Source organism: Podarcis bocagei (assembly GCF_964188305.1).
Source record: "Podarcis bocagei genome assembly, chromosome: 2".
Taxonomy (NCBI): domain Eukaryota; kingdom Metazoa; phylum Chordata; class Lepidosauria; order Squamata; family Lacertidae; genus Podarcis; species Podarcis bocagei.
Genome location: NC_138126.1, coordinates 49,245,256 through 49,268,433, shown reverse-complemented (window position 1 = coordinate 49,268,433; position 23,178 = coordinate 49,245,256). Strand labels below are relative to the sequence as shown.

The 23,178-nt window shown below is 41.2% G+C and overlaps 1 protein-coding gene across 10 annotated transcripts in view; it reads right to left on the bottom strand.

The window, feature by feature from the left end:
* The window catches only part of ERC2 (ELKS/RAB6-interacting/CAST family member 2), a 538,310-nt gene that overhangs the window by 431,552 nt on the left and 83,580 nt on the right, over window positions 1–23,178 (bottom strand). For 5 of the 10 annotated variants that reach the window (XR_014005105.1, XR_014005106.1, XR_014005107.1 and 2 more), the window contains exons 3-4: window positions 13,926–13,949; window positions 12,942–13,358 (exon numbers count right to left, since the gene is read on the bottom strand). Coding sequence is in view for 3 of the 10 variants with exons in the window: in XM_081184043.1 (XP_081040169.1) it covers window positions 12,942–13,358; window positions 13,926–13,949 (441 nt within the window). In the remaining 7 variants the exon portion in view is untranslated. The remainder of the gene's footprint in view (window positions 1–12,941; window positions 13,359–13,925; window positions 13,950–23,178) is intronic. The other 5 variants (XR_014005109.1, XR_014005110.1, XR_014005111.1 and 2 more) reach the window with 1 other exon arrangement.

Here is a 23,178-nt window from a genome sequence, read left to right as displayed (position 1 = left end):
GGATGCTGGGAATTGTAGTCTCAAAACATCTGGAGGGCCAAGGTTGAGGAAGCCTGCCTTAGGCCCCAGGCTGACAGAAGAGCACATGGCTTCCTTCACTTCAGCCACCTACATTACCTTCTTCAGCTGGTCAAAGTCTTACACTTGAGTAGTGTGCTCTAGTGGTAATGATTTTTCCTGTGGTGTGTGGATGTCGCATATGGACAACAATCACCCTCTGCCAGCTTTGCAGTGAAGTGGAGGTAATTCCAGCCCCTCCTATTTTATGCAAGGTTATGATGTCTCTCTACGATTGGTAGAAATTAGTATTTCATAGAGCCACAGAAACATAGGTACATTATGCTGAGTCAGAAAGGTCTACTGAACAGCACAGATCTGAGGAGAAAATGAATGGTAGAAGCACAATTCTAAGTGCTGGTGCCCCCATCATTCAGCCTGGAGGTCCAGCACCGAGGGCCTTCTGGCGGTTCCCTCCCTGCGAGAAGTAAGGCTGGCATTGACATTAGTAATGTTTCAGTATTGGCTAAAAACATAACTCCCTTGGAGGGGGTGGATTCTACTCTGCATTTGTTGCATGCAGCACTGTTTCCATTCTGCTGCAGTTTGAATAACTGTGTTATTTGTCTCTCTATTGGCCATGGCAAATTTACACATTTAATTACACAAATTATCTTGTGATTACCTTAATCCCACCCCATTCATTTAAACGCAAAGGAAACACAACGCATATGGGAGAAAAGTAAGCAATCATTTGCAGACTGAAAGCAGTAACAGCAGTGAGTTCCAACTGTTATTTGCTGGCCTGATTTTCCTTTTGGACATGAGATAAATAAGCAAACACTGGCAATTTCAGCTCCTGTTTCTGCTTTCACCTCTATTTGCTGCCATTCCTATTGTACCATGGGCTTCTCTCATTGATGGAATGGCAAGAAGAGCTTCCCCTGGCAGGTCTTAGTATGTGAGCCATTTGACATCACATTTGATTCACCCAAAAGCAAGAGCTCCTGGTACTCACACTTTACAAGAGAGCACGTCTGGCAGCCAGGAAGTATATTTTGGATCCATAGTGGGGCTAACTTACCGTCTCTTGAGTGTGTCATCTTTTAAACCTCTGTATCACTGAAATATCTGGCATTCTGCTTTCAATAACAAGGCAGTCCAACATGAATTGAGTTCCCATCCGCCCTATCAAATTACTATAAAGTTTTGTTTTGTTTTTACAACAGAAGGTAATAGCAAGCACTGCATAAATGGATTTCACGATTTGACATTCAGCATATCTATTAGCTGGCTCTTAATATTCTCCACCCTTAAAATCTGAAACAACTCCCCTGTTAATAAATGCTTGTGCAGGTTCAGCCCAAGTACTTTTTAAAAGGATTTGTACATTTCTCCCCATTTAGGTAATTTTTGTGCTTGCTAACATAACATAAAACATGATCTAGACAAAGCACTTAAGTTGCACTAATTTCAAACGGAGAGACCTAAGGACATGCTAAACTCTCTTGTTGATATCAGAGGTATTTAAGTGCTTAAGTGACTGCATTATGTTCATAGTAACCAGAGCGTCCCAGTAGGTTCATTTGGTTACACTCTTCAAACAAACACCCCTGAAACATGCCCAGAACATAGTTGCTTCAAGAAAATTTTAGGCCTGGGAGGAGACTCTTCATTGCCTATTTAAACTATCATCCATATGTAAAAGAATTAGAACATGAAATACCTTTATTTCAGTTTAATGAGCTATATACTGGAAACCTACGAGAGTAAAAATTATTTTGTTTTTTGGAATGGCCATCTTTCCAGATTAAGTAGGAAACAAAGCAACTTGTATCAAAAGCTCGGTGCAAACAAACAGATAAAGAAATGGATGGGCCTGCTAAGATAGGAATATTTATGTTCCCATAACGTATTGTTGGAGAGGTGATCAACCCCTCTGACTCAGAGAAAGAGATAGATACATGAATGAAAAAGTCCCTTGATGCAGAACTGTGGGTTTATAATGTATGTCACCCTATAGCTATAGGGATGCCAGTATGTACACATATATAAACATACACATAAACTGTACATACAAGCCGTGGACACACAAAAGAGGTTTTTGTTCATTTTACTCATTTATTCAAACCAGATTTAGATGTTATTTATTTTCATGAGTTTTAGACAAGATCTTTTTTAGCACATTACAGAATCCCGGAGGGGCTTCCTGTATTAAAGACAAAGTCCAGTACTGTAAATGCTAAGTATAGTAAAGCAGTGTTTTTTAGAAATACTGCCAAACATATTTGAATATGCAGCAATCAGGCCAAGAAATCTTTATGTTGGAAGCTAAGAGCAAAACTGGCAGTTTGGTTTCTCATCTGGCTCATTTGTTTTCAGGTCTTTTGCTACCTTGCAACAACATGACCTAGGCTGGCTTTACATCACAAAAATCTGAAGCCCAAACTCTCTATACGTTTTGCATATATTCCATCCCATTAGTGTCACGGCATGTAGAAATCATATGTTTCTAACAAGATTATTTAGACTTTCAGCTTAAATTCTGCAAATGCCTATCTGGGGGTTTTATCACACAGCTCTGAGTAGTACATCAAAAACAATGTGGCTTTATTTTTTGTTTTTAAACGCGTTCCAGCTACTTCTCTTCCAAGAGCACAGCTTTCTAAAAGCATTTTACAGTGTAAATGAATACAGATCGCTAAAATCACTATGGGAGCATTAGTCATTTTAGATGAGGTTTCTGAAGCCAACAAAGTTTAAGACATACAACACCCTGCTTCCTAAATCCGCTGAAGATTTGGAAAAGAAAGGGGGAGAGAATGTTGTCATTTCTTTTGGGCTCAGATAGATGAAGAAAAACCTGGAGCGAAGAGTTCACTGTAATGCAATTTTACAGCTCTCCTGCACCCATTGATGTGCCTATGTTTTAACAGTTTACAGAAATTACTGTAAAAATAAATTCAGTACTTATGTTTATATAGTACTTTCTTGCCAAAACTTCAAGAACACCTCAGACAGTAAGTACTGAAATATATTCTTTGCTTTCCCCAAACAACTGCACATTATGTTGCTCTTTGAGAGGCACGGTGTTGATGCTACTACAGTATAGCAGCAACCTAAGCAGCAGAGGAGGAGAAGGCTGATATGAAATGCTCACAAGCTTCTCAGATCCCAGGGGGTTCGTCTGCATAATTTCCATGCTGGTTTAAATGGACTCTTCTGCATTTGAAAAACCTTTTTAACCTCTTCTGATCTTATTTGCACTGCTCAGCAATCATCTTGCTCTCAAAATCCTGACAAGAAGGTACAAATTGTTACTGACTCAGCTCGCACCACCGCCCATTTTGCAAGCGGTTTGTTCATTCTTTACTGCACAAGGTTTGAAGGGGCAACGAATTCAGTTAACAGTGGGTTTTCAGTTAACAAAGGCTGGGGTTATCCGTGTTATCTGTCCCTCACCACCAATTATCTGTTGGTAAAGGAAATACTATATTCTTTTGATTCTGTACTGTTACCTATATGGAGCCATTTACCTAGAAACCCCACCCAAACATCACCTCTGGATAGATGGCTTTAATAAAGCAAGACTTGGGCTGAATGTCACCATCATACCTATACACACCTAGTCCATGCTCTGGAAATGCCTCCTGGATACAGCCCTTGAGTGCTGCCATATTCACTGGTTCAACAAACGGGGTTATTGCATAGAACAGAAAAGCAAGAAACCTCTGAAGAAGAAATATTTATACGCAGTGGCGTAGCGTGGGGGGTGCAGGGGGGGCCGGCCGCACCGGGCGCAACACCTGGGGGTTAGGGTTAGGGGGCGCAAATCCACGGGTTAGGGAGCGCAAATTACTTGCCTTGCCCCGGGTGCTGACAACCCACGCTACACCACTGTTTATACGGTATTCCTTTTGAAAGGAGAGATCTTGGAACATTCTTAATCGTGTGTGTGTGTGTGTGTAGGGAGTGAGAGATCTAGTGGTCCCGTTTTTTGGTTTACTGCTCATTTTCATTTTGTATTCCAGTTACATCATAAAAATTTACAACCAATGCATCGCAAATACTGGAATTCAATTATCCATTTGGTTTTATTACTAGCCAGTCTCATGTGCTTTCGTTGGCTGGTAGAAAATGTGATCAGACAGGCAATGAAATCCACAATCAATCACCCCGGTGTTGCAAGGGCATGTAAGGCTTTCATATGCTTGCTTTTAAGTACTGCTGATTCCATCAAATAAATCAGGGGGGACTATTTTGTGCATGATAGAATTTAAGAAATTTTTTGCCACTATTCCCGAAGTAGTATTCTCAACTGGAAATGGATAAGATGGTCATTATTTCCAAGTTCATCTCCATTTACAGCAGAAAAGACCAACGATGATTTAAAAGCGGGCATTTCTTTTATCACTGTGAAGCTCACTCCTATGAATGCTTACTCTGCGGTAAATTCCACTGGTTTCAAAGAAACTTTGCTGTACGCTTATTCTCTGAGATGTTCATGTGCCATCTGGTTGATTTCTTAATCTACTGGCATTACAACTTTGGTTGAATGTAGTGGGGCGGGGAGAGCTTTTGCACATTAAGTTTCTTCTCAAAATTGAGAACGCTTAAATTGAGCTTGCCTAATAAACTGGTCTCTTGTATCCCTCTGTACACTAACATGGGAGTAAGAGCTACAGTACTTTGTGGCATGTCCCAGTGGATAGCAAAGCTGTTCCTCTGTTAAAGCAAAATACTGACTAACAAACACATTGCGGCTGTAACTTTCATTTAAATGTTTGCATATTTAGATTTCACATAGCCATTTTGCTACAGTACCAAAAGCCTAGCTAATATTTCTGTTAAATATTCTCAAAACAGTAGGCATCAATGATACAATATTAGGTAACTATGAAAGAATAAGAGACAGTTGTTTTTTATTAAGCAAGATAATAATTGATTATTTCTTTTGCAGCCAGGAAAACAGTTTGTTTACAATTGTACCAAACTGTTGCCAAGACCTTTGTGAAAAAATCCACTTAATGGTTTAACATGCTAGTAGCAGTTAGAAACAGCATATTGCTGTTTATCCATATCTCACTGCTCAGTCACAAGAGGGCAAAATTTGACAATTCACATTCAATAGTGCCATCTAGTGAAAATATATAGTTGTAGCCACACATATTTGTATCCATACAATTAATATAATCTATGATGCATGCGTAGTTATTTACTCTTAGATCAATTTAACCTTTGTCTCTAAAAAGTAATAAAGCCAACAAAGTGACCACAAAGAAGATAAATCTTAATGGGTTGAGCTGCTTGGTCAAACCACAATCCTAGCTATTGGGAATATGTTCTGCAGTGGAAGGCCACTGTTCTGTGGTTATTAGCTACATGAATGTTTTCTAAAGACTGTTCTACTCTTCAGTGCTTCTTAACTATAAGAATCCAAAGGAATAGTAGCAACTTATTTGAAGATTTTTGATGAGGAAATATCTGCTTGGTCAAAAAATAATAATTAAACTGCCAAAACATTAAATTTTGCCCATGTATACACAGTAGGGCTTAGGGTGTGTTTCAGACACCTTACAATATGGTGTTTGTCAGGGAAGCATTTAGCTCCTTCTTCTGATAGTTATAATTAAGGCAGGGTTCTATTAACCCTGAAAACAGGACAGTCTTTAGGAAACAGTCACACAGCTAATAGCCTCAGACCAGTAATGGTAATGGCACAGTTTGACATGCATACCACAATCCTAAACAAACCTTAAGGTAAAGTAAAAAAAAAAATTCTTCCAGTAGCACCTTAAAGACCAACTAAGTTAGTTCTTGGTATGAGCTTTCATGTGCATGCACACTTCTTCAGATACAGATGTGTATCTGAAGAAGTGTGCATGCACACGAAAGCTCATACCAAGAACTAACTTAGTTGGTCTTTAAGGTGCTACTGGAAGAAATTTTTTTATTTTGACTATGGCAGACCAACACGGCTACCTACCTGTAACTTAAGGTAAAGGTAAAGGATCCCTGACAGTTAAGTCCAGTTGCAGACGACTCTGGGGTTACAGCGCTCACCTCATTTTACAGTCCGAGGGAGCTGGCGTTTGTCCACAGACAGTTTTTCTGGGTCGTGTGGCCAGCATGACTAAGCCGCTTCTGGCGAAACCAGAGCAGCGCACGGAAATGCCATTTACCTTCCTGCCAGAGCAGTACCTATTTATCTACTAAGCACTTTTTGGTGTGCTTTCGAACTGCAAGGTTGGCAGGAGCTGGGATCGAGCAACTGGAGATCACCCCACAGTAATTCCCACTGAACTCAGACCATACACTTCTGAGCAAGCATGCTTATGGGTGAACTGTTACTAAGTTACTATGTTTGAAAGATCATTTGTATATAAAAAAAGTGTTTACAAAATGCATTTTCATATTACGACAGGCTCTTCTCTTGCCTTCCTTAGCAACAAATATGCAGCAATATCCCCAAGCTCTGAAATGCAGTATCCCTATTCAGAATATTCCCTTGGTAGGCAGTCAAACAGCAACAGAACTTCTCAGTAGTTAGCACTCACCTGATTTGGATTTTTGACATCACCACTGCATTTTGATAAGTGAGATTAGATAAACAGCTTTGGCTTTGCTAATTTCACAGAGCCTAGAACCTTCAGATTGTTCTTCAATAGTACATTAGTGAATTTCAACATGAAAATCAGCAGGAGCTAATTCACCCCAAACCCCATACAACAACAAAGAGAACTGAAGTGGATAAAGAAGATGTTGTGTGTGCTAGTGATCATCATTATATAGTTCCTTAATGCCTCATTAGTCCTTCAAACCCAACCAACAAGCTAGTGAACCTGAAATAATGGTATATAATCCACTTCAATCCTTTTGGCTACGTTGGACTTAGAGGGTTAAAAACAAGTTATGAGGACCATATTAAGGGAAGAGTGGAAAGGTTTTGGTTTAATTAAAAATGGGAAGTCAATTACCAACAGAAATCATTTCTAGAATCAAAGGACACGCATACCAAAAATGCTCAAACACCTCCAAGTAAGGTAAGCACAAGAGAAATTCTGTGCCTCACCTATAACTTTCAAATGCAATTTCATCATTCATTAATTGCGGAAGAGCAGTGATGTGGTGGTGGGAAAGCAGGAGAAATGTTCAGCACTGCACTTGTTTCCATAGATAACCTAGCACAATGGCAGGCTTTATTAGGTGTTTTTAGCTGGCTGTCAGTGTTGAAACAATTGCCTCAAAAGACCCAGGAATAAAAAGGACACGTTTAGCCATCTGTGAAATAAATTATACAGAAGTATCCCACTATTTATTTTTATTTTAAACATTTATAGGTGTCTTCTCATGTCAAACCTCAAGATAAAGTAACATTTTAAAAACAAAGCAATAAAATACATAGCCCCCCTCCAAAAAAGTAGTGTCTACTGACATTGAGAAGTCATCCAGGGCAGCTCTTCCTGACAGATACAGGTTTTACAGACACCAGACAACTAAATTCAGGCCTTAGTATGATTATCATTCCACAGCCTAAGGAAATTCCAACCCCAATCAGTTCCAGACAACATGGTAGATATCCAGGAATGATGGCAGCTGTAGTCCAGCAACATCTGCAGGGACACAGGTTCCTCCTCTCTGGGTATCATTTTAACAATTCCACTTCTGGAAACTGATGTGTTCACCTCCCACAGGAAAGGCCCATGTTCTTCTAGTTACTTTATGTTGCCTGTTATGCCCTCTGGAAATCCCAGGCGAAACAGCCCCTTCCTGAGTCCAATAGTTTCTCACCAAGACCAACTAATCTGTTTGGCCTCAGCTTCAACCTGTTTGCGCCCACCCATTAAAAGGAGAAATGTAATTATTCAGAGGATGTAATGTGGCGGGTTAAGAATAAGAGATGAAAAATTCCCTCTTTCAAATCTCAACTCAGCCATGAACGCATGGAGTGGTCAGACCACAATATCTACATTCGCAATATGGGAGAAGCAATTTGGTCCTAAAACAAATTGGGCCTTTCAAAATAAGTAGTGGGCTGATGTGATAGCACCATATGTGATAGCACCATAAAATGCTATATAAATGCAAAATGTAATTATTAATACTTGCTCTTATTATGAGTCAAAAATGTAGTGAGCAAGTTACTATACAGGGCTCAATTCCCATTTCTTGAACTCTAGTGTACTAAAACTTTCTGAAACCAGCATGTAATTAATAGCATATTAATAATATAACCCTCTGAATGTCTACTTAGAAGAAATTCCCACTGAGTTTCAATAAGATTTCCTTTCAGGTAAATCTGAAGAGATTTAGCCCCTTAATCTGATTCTGATTATCTTTTAGGCTGATACTGCAGCACAAATGGGGGGGGAAATTAAATACCTATTACAGGCTGAGATTGATATTTTTTTCCTTTGTATGTAACTATAATTTATCCTCTCTGCCTCTCTCTCTTTCCGCATTGATATTTTGTAAAAGCCACACTTGTTCATAATCCAGAGAAGAATTTGGGATGAAGGCATCCTCATCATTCAAATTTGCATCCTAATTGATTCATAAGTCATACAAAAACACATGTAAACCAGACGATCCGCAGCACAAAGCATTTTCTGTAGTAGAGGGAATCACAAAACAAACGTTGAGCACAAGTAAAGGCAGAGTTAAACGCTTTAAATCCCTATTGATTCTAATGCTTAATTTGCCTGGATTGTGCCCACTATCTGTTTGGGGGGGGTGTTTTGCCTTTTTTTTTGTTCATGGAACTGGAAGAATATGGGTAACTGCAAGGAACAACTGAAGGTAAAGGCTATCAGTGGCCACACTGACTATGCTCTGGCTCCACAGTCAGAAGCAAAGTACTTCTGAATACAGTGGTACCTCGGGTTACATACGCTTCGGGTTACATATGCTTCAGGTTACATATGCTTCAGGTTACACACTCCACTATGCCAGAAATAGTGCTTCAGGTTAAGAACTTTGCTTCAGGATAAGAACAGAAATCGGGCTCTGGCGGCGCGGCGGCAGCAGGAGGCCCCATTAGCTAAAGTGGTGCTTCAGGTTAAGAAAATTTTCAGGTTAAGAACGGACCTCCAGAACGAATTAAGTACTTAACCCGAGGTACCACTGTACTATTGCTGGAGGGAAGAATGATGTTGTGCCAGTTCCTGCTTACAGGCTTCCCATAGGCACCTAGTTGGTCACTATGAGAACAAGACACCAGACTAGATGTTCCAGCAGGCTTTTCTTACATTCTTACCTTTATATCATCAGTTGCTAAAGTTGCCATTTTTCACATTCATTATGGGAACCGATGCAACCTTCACAAGAACACAATTAGGAATAGTGTAAGCAGGCCGACTGGAGCTGCCACCTGACGCAGCTAATTTGAGATTGACGTGAAAAGGCAGCAAGTTGTTACTTCGTTATTAGTACGAGTAACTAATTGTTTATTTCAAGGCAGGTCAGGGAAGAAGCACTCGCGGAATGCCGCCTCGTTTGCCCAAATAACTTGACCAGCCTTGAGTCCTACAGACCTTTACTTCGAACAGCTCCAGGCAGCAAAATGTCTTGGGCCAGCCTTGAAGGTAATTACTGTTCTCTTTAACTACAGCTGGGACAAACCTCCCCCTAACTCCTTTCTCTGGGGTGCTTGCCAAGATTACAAAAACTTCCTCCACTGTCACTTTAAAATATCAGATTTTAATATACACACAGAATTTGAACAACAACAAAATTGCCTTACAGAGGATATATTTAATAGGATGCTATTTACAGCAAATATACCTTTTTTAAAAAAATAAAATAAACTTGCATACACAGATTTGTGGGGAAGGAGAGAGAGAGAGAGAGAGAGAGAGAGAGAGCATTCTTCTACCACTGATTAGTTTAATACTTTGAGCCTGTCCAAAAGAAAAGAAAAAAAAGAGACACTAATGAACCCAATAAAGAGGCTGGACTTAGAGTGGCTGTTAATCTGTATAACTAACTTCTCAAGAGGAGTGGGGGAAGCAATGCTTGGTGTCGATAAAACATTTCCTTAGTAAATTACTACTGGCTCCAGTGAAAGGCATTTACAGTAAACACAAATTGTCTGCAGAGCATCTGTTCTGTGGAAGAAGGAACTTTGCTCCATTAATAACTTCTAAAAACCATGCAATAAATAATTTATGCCAGCAGCTTAAACTCTGTTAGCAACCTTCATCATTTAAGCTGATCATTTTCAAAGGACGACAGAAGGCAAAGTTTTCCGAATTTTAATTTTAAGAATATTTTTATTTATTTAGATAGAGAGACAGATACACAAATGCATGCGTGAACATACTAACACATACCACTGTCCTCCTTTTACTTTTTCATATGAGGCCTGGATTAAAAATTGCATATAACTGTGACATCAGATTCTGATTTTAGTAAGAATGTATTAAATATGTAAAAAAAAAAAAGTATATACAAAGACAGTGTGTGAGAGCATATGTATATATAAAGTACTTGGTGGAATTTTAACATCAGACTTTACTAGAGATTTAGTGGGACTTTGCCGAAGGCAAGATTTTAATAGCAATAATAAAAAATACTTAATGGTACTTAGGGCAAAGCATGTGTGGTCACTATGTTTAAGAAAGAGTAATACCAAACATCTGTGCTAGATTTCCACATGATAAAAAAAAATATCGCCAGATTCACTAAGGTTCTCTGAGACTCATGGACAATTAAAAAAACAAAACAAAAAAACCCAGAAGGGAGATGTGATAACTGTGTTTTAGAAATAGAAGTCAGTCATCCTAGGTTTTGTCATCGGAAAATCCTGTGGTTTGTGTTTAAATCGTTTCAAGTGCTGGGTTTGGATGTGGGAAGCCCAGGCTGAGATCCCCACTTAGCTATGACGCTTACAAGGTGGGCTAGAGAAAGGCTTTAGCAAACCGTCCAACCTACCTCACATAGTTGTTGTGAGATGAGGAAATCATTCTGAGCTCCCTGAAGGATGAGAGAAATGTAACCAACAAAATAATCCAAATTGTTTTTTGTTTTGTTTTTATCGCAGTTCTCTACCCTTATGCCTTGTTCACCTGCAAGCCAGCTCTCTTTTTAACATTTGTATACCAGTGACTGTGCACATTCTGTGAATAATAATGTACCTGAATCTAACTGCAGTGAGTCATTACTAAATCCCACTGAAACTACTGGGTCATGTTAGTCATGAAATTGTTGTGGTGGTGGTGGTTGCTGTTGTTATTAAACACACAGAGAGAGTATGCTATGACAGTAGAGTTATTTGTTTTGTGGCTTTTATCGATTCACATACACATTCCATGAAAATGAAATGGCAAGAGTGATTCTCCCACTGGCCACCACTGTGGGGGGTACATATTTGGATCTGTGCAGAATATGGATCCTTCATGAGGGTCACGATTCAGACATTCAAACGTGCTCATAAAAGAACTGATAGTTGAACAGGCAGGGTTCTTCTTTTTTTAACAGCAGCTCATCCACTTCCAGCACCAAACTTTTAACCCCTTCCACAGGCCCCACCCCCACAAAAATCTGGTTTAAAAATGACTTGCAGTACCTTGTGTGTAGGAAGGAAAGCTGCTATTCCAACAAGCTATGCTAGGATTTATTTTGGATAATAGCATATTTCAGTAGGTGCAACTTACTCCAGCAAGCCATGACCATCTGAGGAGCCGTCCAAATGATAAGATTGTGGGAAACAGCAATGTCTTCATTTTGATAAGAGTGTAACTGAGGTAAGAATATGCAATGTGATTTATTCACATGAAAGGCAATGGAAATTCAAGAAACTGAGTGCTTCGTCATTCAATTTGCTTTCTTCTCTGGGGCAACATACACATCATTAAATGCAAATGTACACATTTCTTTGGCATCATCCAAACGCTCACGATGCCAGTGTTTTTGATTCATCTGTCTGCTCACTTTAACACAGTTCTAAAAGGAGACTATGGGTGGCATTCAACTAAGGTGTACACAGATTAGGCCCACTGAAATGAACAGGCATCTAATTTGGGTGCAATGATTTCAATGGGTCTACTCTTGAGTAAAACATAATTGAAAATCACCCTACACCAAAACCACTGGGGTAAAACTTAGAACAATTTCCCAAACTACTATTTGCTAGCAATATTTTGTATCCAGCATTTTGGTCCCAGGGCAACTAACAACCATTGTGTCCTGGCTCCCATGATGTATTGTAGAAAGACAGTGCTGAAATGTTAAAGACGGCTCTAAAAACCTTTAAAACTACATCAGGTGAGTTCAGATCAGAACAGTTCATGGTTCACCAGATCCCTCCTCCATCCCTACTTCCAACATAGCACACAGACTTCGGTACTAGGGTTAGGAACCACATGCAATGGAAATGAGTATTGGATACAAATGCCCTTCTCCAATCCCAGTGTGGTTGATGGACTTGAACATGTCAGAAGCTTCTTTTAACATTGCACCAAGCTGACTTGCAGAATCAGAGCTTTCTAAAAAGGGTTCTGGGTGCAGCTCTGCCTCCAGGTGCTTTGCATGTGCTTCAGTGGATTGGAGTCAGCATCTTCACACTGGCAATAGGCGGCATTTGACCAAAAATTACAACACAGGGACAAAAAAAATCCCCACCATTCCAACCTGAATTAACCATAAACCAGCAACAAAACTACTACATTAGGCGACATTAAAAAGTGTTAGTATTGTTAGAATTTTATTAACCAGCCCTTGTTTTGATGATGTAACTTGGCTTCTATAGAATTGAATATCGGTGCCAAAGAAAAACAACCTATTTAGTACACCATGCAACAAGGAGGGCTTGTGAACTGGGACTGTCTGAAAGACATGACAAGCAAAGAGGGATAACAACTTGCTGCTTCACGTTTTAATTTCAAATGATGACACACCAAAAATGCTTAACTGGGTGCTCTTAGAAATGAACATGCTTTGCTTACCTCTCTAAGATGGATGTTCTCCTTCTCTTTCTGGTCTAAAATCACCTCTAAATGATTAACCTGAGATTCAGCCTCAGCCATCCTTCGCGTCCGTTCGTTGTCATCGTCCATCCCTTTGGACGGCAAGCCTTTGCTCTGCAACATTTCTAAGAGCTTTTTGATGGATTCATCTCTGGCATTCAGGGTCTGCTTCTGGGTTTCAATTCTCAGCTCCATTTCTTCCAAGGTTTTCCTCAAGAGAAACAGCTCTTTCGCCTGCCTGTCGTGCTCAGCTTGAAGCCTCCGAAAGTTCTCCTCCGTAAGCTCAATGGTGAAATGCTCAGCACCACGGTTTCCACTTTCTTGTTGAAGGAGATGGTTAAGGTCTCTCTGGGTCCGAAGCTCATCTTGGAGTGCCTGAATAGTTAGCTGAAGGTGCTGCAAGGCAAAAGGAATAGCCGAGTGAGGATTTATTCAACGGATCTACAAAAAATGCGATGCCACAATCATTAATAAAACTAGTGGTGAAAATCTAGCGGTGTGCAAGTGATGTTATTTTGCAATGGACCTCCTTGACTGCTGTTAGAAATCATGAAAAGATGGATGCAAACACACAAAGACAGTGCCAGTTACAGGTACCAGTAATAGTGAAGAACAAATCCTAAGACAAGGAAGTGGAAAAAGGCGGTAAGTAAAGGATGTAAATGTCAAAGAGTGAGACTTCCGCTAGCAAACACTGCATCTGCTGAGCCTGAATATTCAATTTTCAGGGTTTTCTTAGACATAAAGTCTGCTTCTTCGTACAGTGCAATTGTGTAAGTTATTAGTGCTAATCACTTGGTATGAAAATAAAGGAATTAAAATGTTAAATGACACTGCTAATGAAAACTATGATCCAGTTAGTTTAGGAAGTCAGATTACTGTATCTACAGCAAGCATATAAAAGATCACACATTAAGCAATATTGCACTTTCCAAACAAATTGACTGCAAAGAGTGAACAAACCTTTGTTCTCCTGGCATCCAAAAACTGAACAGCATGGGAAATGAAAAAAAATGAAGCAAAATCAACATAAAGTTTAGGTGCAAGCAAAGGAGATTCAACAGAAAAGACTAAATTTAACATAAAGTACAATGAACAGAAAACAAAACAACACTTTATACAAGACAGTCACAATTTTACAGTATTTGCACACACAGAGACACACACACAGACAGACACACACACACACACACACACACATATTTCAAGCAGTCGAAACTATACTCTTAGAGGTAAGACAAGAAGAACTTGGTCTGGATCCAAAAACATGACCAAATGAAACAAAAAATTACCTTCTAGCACTGTCCTGCAAATGTCCAGGCAAGTGTTAATTGAAAAGTTCAAACCCTGGTCGACTTGTATTAGCAGTTCTTGTTAAGTAAGAGATTGTGCAAGGGTAATGACATGTATGAATTTAATTTCACCTTTTCATGCATCATTCTAGTACAAGATGCAGAGCAGCCCTTCCGTCTGTAAACATCTGGACCTAGAAACGCATCTTTGGATCCAAACCATGGTTCATAAATTGTATACAATAAGGTTTCCAGTCCTCAAAAAAGAATTACAAGATGGTACATTCTCTTGGGACTGTACCACCTCAAAATACATGTTATGACTGAGTGTTCCTCAATATTTTCTGTCCACACAGACAGCTAGAAAGTCAAAAGAAAGAATTCCAGCATAGCCTTTTCTCTGGCGTACAGGGAAATTTCAATATTGTCACCCACCTGCATCCTGGCGGGTGCTCTACCATGTGTTATTCTTGGCCATTAAGCAACGTTTTATAAAGCATCCATTTATATTTCACTTCCTTTTAGTCATCAATAGTAAGGTTTTTTTTTCCATACAGCATGCTCTTAACCAGTGGTTCCCAATTGGTGGTCTGTGGAGCCCAGGGGGATCCGCATAATGTGTTGAAGACTATGGCACCATCCACATAACAATAACTACCATAGAAATATCAAAATTTTAAAACGTAGGGGGGTCCATAGCTTGGCTTTTGAAAAATAGGGGCCCACAGTACTTAGCTAACGGGGAACCACTGCTCTTAACTATTCTTTTCTTGCTGCTGGGTGTGTTAAGTCACTGTCTTAACCCCCTCGCATTGCACCTGGAACTTGACATATACACAGGCTCCACCCACCCACCGACATATGCTCACATACCTGTGTCAATTAAAATGTCTGAAAGGTGCCTAGGAAATATATTGTTCACAGTACAGACCAGGATATGGACCTGTAAGCTCCTGTGCATTCACAGGACTTCAAATATGTGGTGGCTGGAGGCAGAGCAAACATGGACTATACAATCTCTCTTCACCTCCCGGTTCATCTGTATCTATGGTCGTCAAGGGACATCTCTACTCCCTTCAGAACCCACTTTCTATGAAGTATAATATGAAGAAAGCAGTCAAAAACAGAAGGAATGTTTGAGTGTGGTTTGCTTCCACTGCTTCCATTTAGTGTGGAACTGCCACTCATAATTCACTCAGTTCTTTATAGGACATCTACATAACATTGTCACTGGCTGATAGTCTTCGATTTTATTTTATTTATCATGTCTCAGAAAATCCAGAAGAGAAGGGGATGGCCCTCTCCACAGATGGGGATGGTCCTTGTTGCTCCTCTTTGATCTTGCTCAGGGGGTTCTGACTCGTGCAGTGATTTGTGAGGGCCCTATCACCATATCTGTTTGGAGGGGGAAAGCTATGTTTCATCTTTAAAAAACGCACAGTAACCTTACAGTGTACAAGGGAAACAGTAATTAAGAGAGACACCCTGAACTGCCTACATCTTGGACAGGGTCAGGGGAGGTGACCTGATGTAACATTGCAAGAGTGTGGAGAAACTTGCAGAGCCTTTATCCAGACACAGAAGAAATGCAAATCAGGATTTATATTATTTTTTTGCCATGGAAAAGCTTGGAAAGCAGGGAGCCTATCACTACTTTGCAGGCTCCGCCACAACCCAGTGCTGCTGTGAGCCAGCAGCTCTCCCCCTTCGACAGCTCTAGAAAAATCAGGACCAATCACCACACTGTCCTTCTCCAGCCTCCAGAGCAAGCAAGGGAGGCTCCTGGTATGGCTCTGAATAAGGCAAAGTTCCTTCCATCCCCCTTCCATACCTAGACCAAACGCTATATAATATATTTTTAAATAACTATTCCCATTTCCCATTGTTCAAAAAGTTTATCTGCTTAAACCCAATTACTTCGATAAACGCATCTTCCTAGATCAAAGATCAGGTACCTGCACCCTTCCAAATACTGGATTACAAATCCCACCATCTCTGCACCCTGGCTGTGCTGGCAGGGGCTGATGGCAGGGGCGGAGCAAGGGGGTGCAGTAGGTGCGGACCGCCCCAGGTGCCACCACTGAGGGGGGTGACAAAATGCTGGGCGGCACTCACCGTGGGGCCTGCAGCACGTGTAGGCTTGGGCCCGTGCGGGCTCTGCATCTGCCCACTGCCTTCCCCCCAGCTGTAGGGTTGCTGAGTGGGAGGAGGCAGGCAGACTCCTCGGAGGCCCTGTGCTGCGTCCGACCCCTATGGGCGGCGCACCCCACCCCTGGGTGCGACACCTCAGGCACCCAAGTGGCTTCCTCCGCCGCTGGCTGATGGGAGCTGGATTCCAACAACATACAAAAAGCCATAGGTTCTCCATGTCTGCTGTAAGCACTTTAAAAAACTGGTTAAAATTTTAATTTCCACAATTTCACGTTAATGAACTATTGCAAAGAACCATGAATTTTAAAAAAAAAAAAACTTGGTGCCCTTACGTTTTTGGGTTTGTTTTTTGTACAAACACACACCTAAAAGACAGTGCTAACATGGTGCTGAGTGGAGAGAAGAAGAAACAATGAAGTGAAGCCCCTGCTTCACATGTAAAGAGAAGGTTCTCTGTGTGAAAAGGGAGTGCGTGGAGAACACTGGCATGAAGCTTGTCAGTTTCAGCCACTGCTTTCCTTTATCCTTTTGGTGAGATGGCTTGGGGAAACAATTAATTAAAGCAATAGCTTCAGAATTAAAGTGACTATGAGGAATAGGGGAAAGAGAAGGGGAAAATACCGACCACACAACTATCTCACACTCACTGTGGGGCTGGAACATAGTGAGATGCACACCTTAAATGAAAGGCTGTGTCTCATGAAGTGTGGAAAGTCAACTGCAATTACGATGTCATCGCAGCTTACGACAGAACAGCAACAAATGAGCAATTCTAGGAGCTGCCCATCTGGCAGCATCCTGTGACATATAGGTAGTTCATAGCCATTTTGGTCTATTAGATTAACACAACACGATGCACCAAAGCTCAAAATATGGCCTACCAAGCAAGAAAGAAACAACTGAAAAATAATGGGCAGAAATAGGCAAACCTTTTCTGAGTTCAGAAGAGGGTGAAATTGCAGCTAAAGGCACTCCAAAGAAAGTGGACGTCAGCTTTAATTCAAACATGGAAGCTAATGCACTTGATTTAGCTTTCGTGCAGAGGCAGATGAGACTGCTTCTATGCTACCAAGTGATTAACCATCAGTCATATTTATTTACAACTCCAACATTTCAGCAATGAAAATAGGGACAGTCGGGTGAATTTCTAACATGTCCCTTACATGCCGATCTGGTTGGGTTTTAATGCTTAATTATGATTTAGGGATATGCCTTAGGCTCAAGCGCAGCTGCAAGGAGATTAGACACTTTTGCTTCTTAACCATGGTTTATTGTCGGGTCCAAATCTGAAACCATGGTTAAGGGCATTGGCGTTGCATCCCATTTCGCTGCTTGAGGCAAAATGGCAAATGCCTTCCTGCTCTGCTACCACTGTCAGCAGAGAAGCAGTGCCAGCATCAGGTGAAATCTCGCTCATGCATGTGAATTTACATGTAAGTAAACTAGATTCAAGGCAGACCTCTCAAGAGATTCAACACCTAGAAACCTGGACCAAAGTTGACAACTTCAAAAATGGGCCTAGTGCTCATGCACTTTTCAAAATGCTGAATTCCAAAAGGAAATATTTGGACGATTTTTACGTGAAGCAAATTTCCAAAGGGAATTCCAAAGGGCACATCTGCACAGAGAGATACTTTGAACTTCCTGTCAGTGAAGGTTTCATCACAAAAAACCACATGTGGGTGACAGATTTGCAGTGTAGTCCTCAAAGGTGCCTTACTTCTTCTCACAGGGATTAGCGGTAGCCATTCACTACTATGAAAAAATTTAAAGGGTGTATGCCAGAGGTCTCCAAAGGCCCGAGGGACTCATTTATCCGGCCTACGGCAACCCCCGCCACCCGCTGCTATTGCCCACTCTTACCGCTGCTGCCCTGCGGCCGCCCACTTCCGGATTGGAGGAGCACCGGAAATAGCTTGTACACATTTGCAAGCGTTATTTCCGGTGCACATCCAGGTCGGAGGAGGCCCGTGCACATGCGCACAAGCTATTTCTGGTCTCCTCGGACCCGGAATTACGCCGGAAATAGCGTGTGCACACGCATATGGGCATATGGGCTCCCCCGCCCTCCGGCCCACCGCACGATCGGCGCTGGAGACACCGGCCCGAGGCACGGTGAGTTTGCTGATCCCTGGTGTATGCAGAGGTACAACTGGAGTGGAGCTACCATTGCATTTGTGTTTTCTCTCTGCACTTCTCACATAAAAGTGGCACAGCTTGAAGATGCTGCCAATTTTTCATATGACCAGGCACACTCTTATTACTTCTTAGGGTTGGAATGGCCTGAAACACTTGATCTAATAGTAATTATGATAAATGTAGTAGCATTCAATTATTCTCTATCTTAGGCAATTCAAATTGTGTGAGGAGGGTGGGATAGAGGGACTCAAAATGAGTTATAGTATCGGAAAAAGAATTGTTTACTTCTTCTTCTACAAAAGGTAAAGAGGAAGTGAAAAAATAGTACAGATAATAGGAGTTAGTTTGCAGTCCAACAATGTTGGGTTTCTATGAATTATCTGACTTAAAATATCACCTAGACTTCAATCACTTTCAGAGATTTTGATGCAATGAAATTATAGTCATACCTCGGGTTACAGCCGCTTCAAGATGCGTTTTTTGGGGTTACATACCCGCCGAAACCCGGAAGTACCGGAACGCGTTACCGTATTTTTCGCCCTATAAGACGCACTTTTTCCCCTCCAAAAATGAAGGGGAAATGTGTGTGCATCTTATGGGGCGAATGCAGGCTCCTTGGCTTCAGCGATAGCAACGTTAAGCCTCCGAAGCCTGTGGGGGCTGCTAGACTTGGAGGAACTTTGAAATACGACTGGCAATACCTTGTGAATTTTAGTTTTAACTATGGAGATTTGGCTGATTTGTTGAGAAGGAATAAAAATATTGCTAGGTGGGAATTTCCTCGAGATTTACTTTTCAGCATCAAAGGAAGGAAAATAAGAACAAGATCAGAAGAAGACAAAGTAAAGTGCATGTATAAACATGAAGAAGACTCGCAGAAGGGACTTGGAAAAGAGTTAAGAGCCTCGGACAGAAGATCACCAGGTTGATGGACTATATGGAATTGACGGAAATGACTGGCAGAATCCGAGACCAGGGAGAAGAGACGGTGGAAGATTATTGGGAAAAGTTTAAAAGCTATATATGGAAATAATGTAAAATTAATGAATGTTAGAAAAATATTGGAAGGAAATTATATGGCTTTAGTAGAAATGTTTTAAGGAATTAAGCATAATTAAGCATTATAGTTTTAATGGAAAATAAGGTTAAAATATGTTAAGATAATCATATGACAGAAAATAGAGAAAGATGGAAAGGATTTGCTGAAACAATTAATAGAAATGGAATACAAAAAGGGAGGTGAGAGGAGGTCGATGAAACAAGGGAATGAAAGAGAGGATATTGAGATGGTATGATGTGTGTTTTTTGAATTGTTTTTGCTTTTGTATTGTTTAATGTGTTAATGTTGTGTTGGGTATTGTTTATATATTGTATTGTATGTTTTTTCTTCTTTTTTCTTTTTTCTTTTTTGTAAGGTTTAAAAGTCATAAATATTATTTTTTTAAAAAAACCAGAGGCTTCGCGTTGCTTCTGCTGAAGCCAGGAGAGTCTGCTCTTTGAGGCTGGCGGTGGGGGAAAGCAGCGCTTCCCCCATCGCCAGCCCCAGAGGATGGGGGGCAGCGGGAAGGCGCGCGACGCCTTCCCGCTATTCTCCATCCCGGCTTGGAGGCTGGCAGTGGGGGAAAGCAGGCTTTTCCCCAAGGAGGGAGAAGGGACTGACTGGCGGAGTCCGTCCCTTCTGGCTCCTGTGGGCTTTTGGGGGAGATGGGGGAATTCCCCCAACTCCCACAAAAGCAGGCAAAAGCCATGCGCTCCTTAAAGGGGCTGCGCGGCTTCTGCTGGCTTTTCTAGGAGGTGAGGGAATTCCCCCACCTCGTAGAAAAGCCCGTAGGAGCCGCGCAGCCATTAAAGCGCGCACCGCTCTTGGGGGCTTTCCCCCAAGTGGCGACAAGGGACTGACTGGCCGTTTCAGTTCCTTCTCCCTTCGGGTCGAAAAGCCCGCAGGAGTCGCGCACGGCTCCTGTGGGCTTTTGCGGGAGGTGGGGGAATTCCGCTACCTCCCGCAAAAGCAGGAAGGTCTTGGAGTAGCGAACAGGCTGCGTGCAGCTTGTCCGCTGCTCCCAGAGCTGCGGGGGGTCATATTTTTTTCCTTGATTTCCCCCCCCCCTTGAAAAGGTGTGCCCTACGGGCTGATGCGTCCTATAGGGCGAAAAATACGGTACTTCCAGGTTTCGGCGGTCGCGGATGCGCAGAAGCACTAACTCGCGCTTTGCACATGCACAGATGCACCACTGCGGGATGCAAATGTGCATCCCGCACGGATCACGTTCACAACCCAAGCGTCCACTGTAGTACACATAAACTGATTTATTTATATATACTCAGATGTATGCCCAACCGAGTTCAGTGGAACAAACTCCTAAGTAAATATGCATATTTTCACGCTCATACCATTTAGTGTGAAATTCTACATACCTTTTCCTGAGAATAAGCTGAATGCAGTGAAACTTACTTCTGGGTCGACATACAAAGAATTAAACAGTCAATTTATCTTATGGGCCCCAAGGCTGCAGTTGTAATCATACCTACTCAGGAGTAAATTCCACTCCAATTCCACTTATTTCCAAATGTGTTCAAGGACTGGTTTACACCTCTACGTACTACATAGTCCTAAATAAGTGACATGAGACCAGAAGGTAATTTGGTTTGTGTACAGGTCCGATGAAGCAGTATATCTACATCTGTAGGCAGACACACAGATAGGTTGGAAGTTCTATGCTGGAATATAAACATCCTAGAGATACATATAATTTAAATAAATTAAATAAAGATGCATACTGTACTAATTAGAAAAGTTAAGATCAAAGATCCTAAACTGTTTACCTTACCATTTTACTAAATAAAACAAATTTGAAGCTGTTCCTTCAAAAACAGAGTTACTCACATTCTTCACTGCATCCCCAATTCTCTAGTTGCGCATACTGAATATACCAATATCCTCTCTCCAAAGTATCATTCTGTTTGGATTCCAAAAAGCCCAAGTTCCCACAATTCCCTCATGTGTCTTCAGAATAACAGAAAGCCAGCCTCAGCATTCCCATTTGAGTTTGGATTCCCAACTGCCTCTTGTCTACAAAAAGCTCTCAGAATCTGAATTGCAGAGTTCACTGCAAGCAGCTATTCTGAAGTCCCTGAACGGAATCCCCGGCATTTATTTATTTATTATCCCAGCAGCAGTTAGACCTTGAACAGAACATTAAGAAAGCTTAGATGCATTCAAACCCCTTTAAATAGCAAGCAGGGGTGGTGTGGGGGGTGGGAGTAAACCCCAGGAGAGGTTTACTAGTGAACATTAAAGGACATGAATTTACATTACATTCTCCCTAGCTTTTCCTTGCCTGATAAAAAGCAAAACATAACACACTCCTTGGGAGTATTCCTATTATTTACATAGTAATTTGAATCAAACTAGTTACTTTCTTAAAACAAAAAACAAAAACCCTATTTGGATTCAGAGAAGCATGTGTAGAACTCTGCTCATGTGATGGGATCAAAAAACTGGCAAGATTTGGCAGAGTTGCCTTGCCGATTCTCACAACACAACTTTGGATCCAAGTCAGAAAATACTTTCATATGGAATAAACAGAACTTCATGTATTTATATCATTGCCAGGGAACAGGGAAAATCAGAAGCAACAGGAGTGTCCTCCGGTCAGCTACACAGGTCTGCTACTGTGAAGGAGGAGCTCTCTCTTCAGAAACCTGGTGACAAGGGTCACTTTTTTGTTGTTAATAATGTGTGCTTTCCTGTCTGACTAAAGAGGCTTCTGCAGCGGCTATTTTCCAGAATTGCCACCATTCATTTACTCCACAGTTAACGGAGAATGATGGCATTGTCAATGCATTGCATTGCATTGCAGTCTTTTCTATGTTGTCATGGGACGCAGAATATGCTATCTGTTCAAAAACTAAGATTTTTCAGACACAACAGGGCTCCTATGTGTTTAACAGATCCTTAGAAGGGAGGTTTCTGTTGTTGTTTCAGCTTCTCTCGACATTTTTTAATGGGGTAGGCCAACTTGTGCTTGCCAAAAATTCCTCTGCAGCCATCGAGAAACAGGAGGGCTACCCTATATTCAGTGTAGTGTATGATAGGGAATAGCTGTATGGATTTTTCATTTTGTGTTATTGATTCTGCAGGGATGGACCTCAGAAATTCTACACTCATGTAGCCTCTAAACAAAAAAACATTTTCCGCAATGGAACTTAAGGGGGGCTCAGAAAAAGGAAAATGTGTTAGTAGTAGCATGTGTGGTATATATAGCATACAAAATGCAAAACAATTCTACTGTTCTAAAGGACATTGGCCACATATAGGCACCTTACTGTAATGGGGGAGGGGGGGAGAAAACCAAAGTATATGGCCTGCTTAGCCTAACAATTAAGAGTGGGGAACTGCATAACAATATTCAGCTATATTAGCAGTTGCTAATCAACAAGATTTTGAATGAGAAAATCTGACATCATTCAGTACCTGCCAGTCATATAATGAAGTGAGGAACCACTGCTTTTAAATTGCATTGACCTGCAATATGGAACCTCATGCTGCAGAATCAGGCCATCATCCTGGTGTGACATGTTAGAACAGGGATAGCCCACACTGGGCCCTCCAGATGCTTGTGAGCACAACTCCC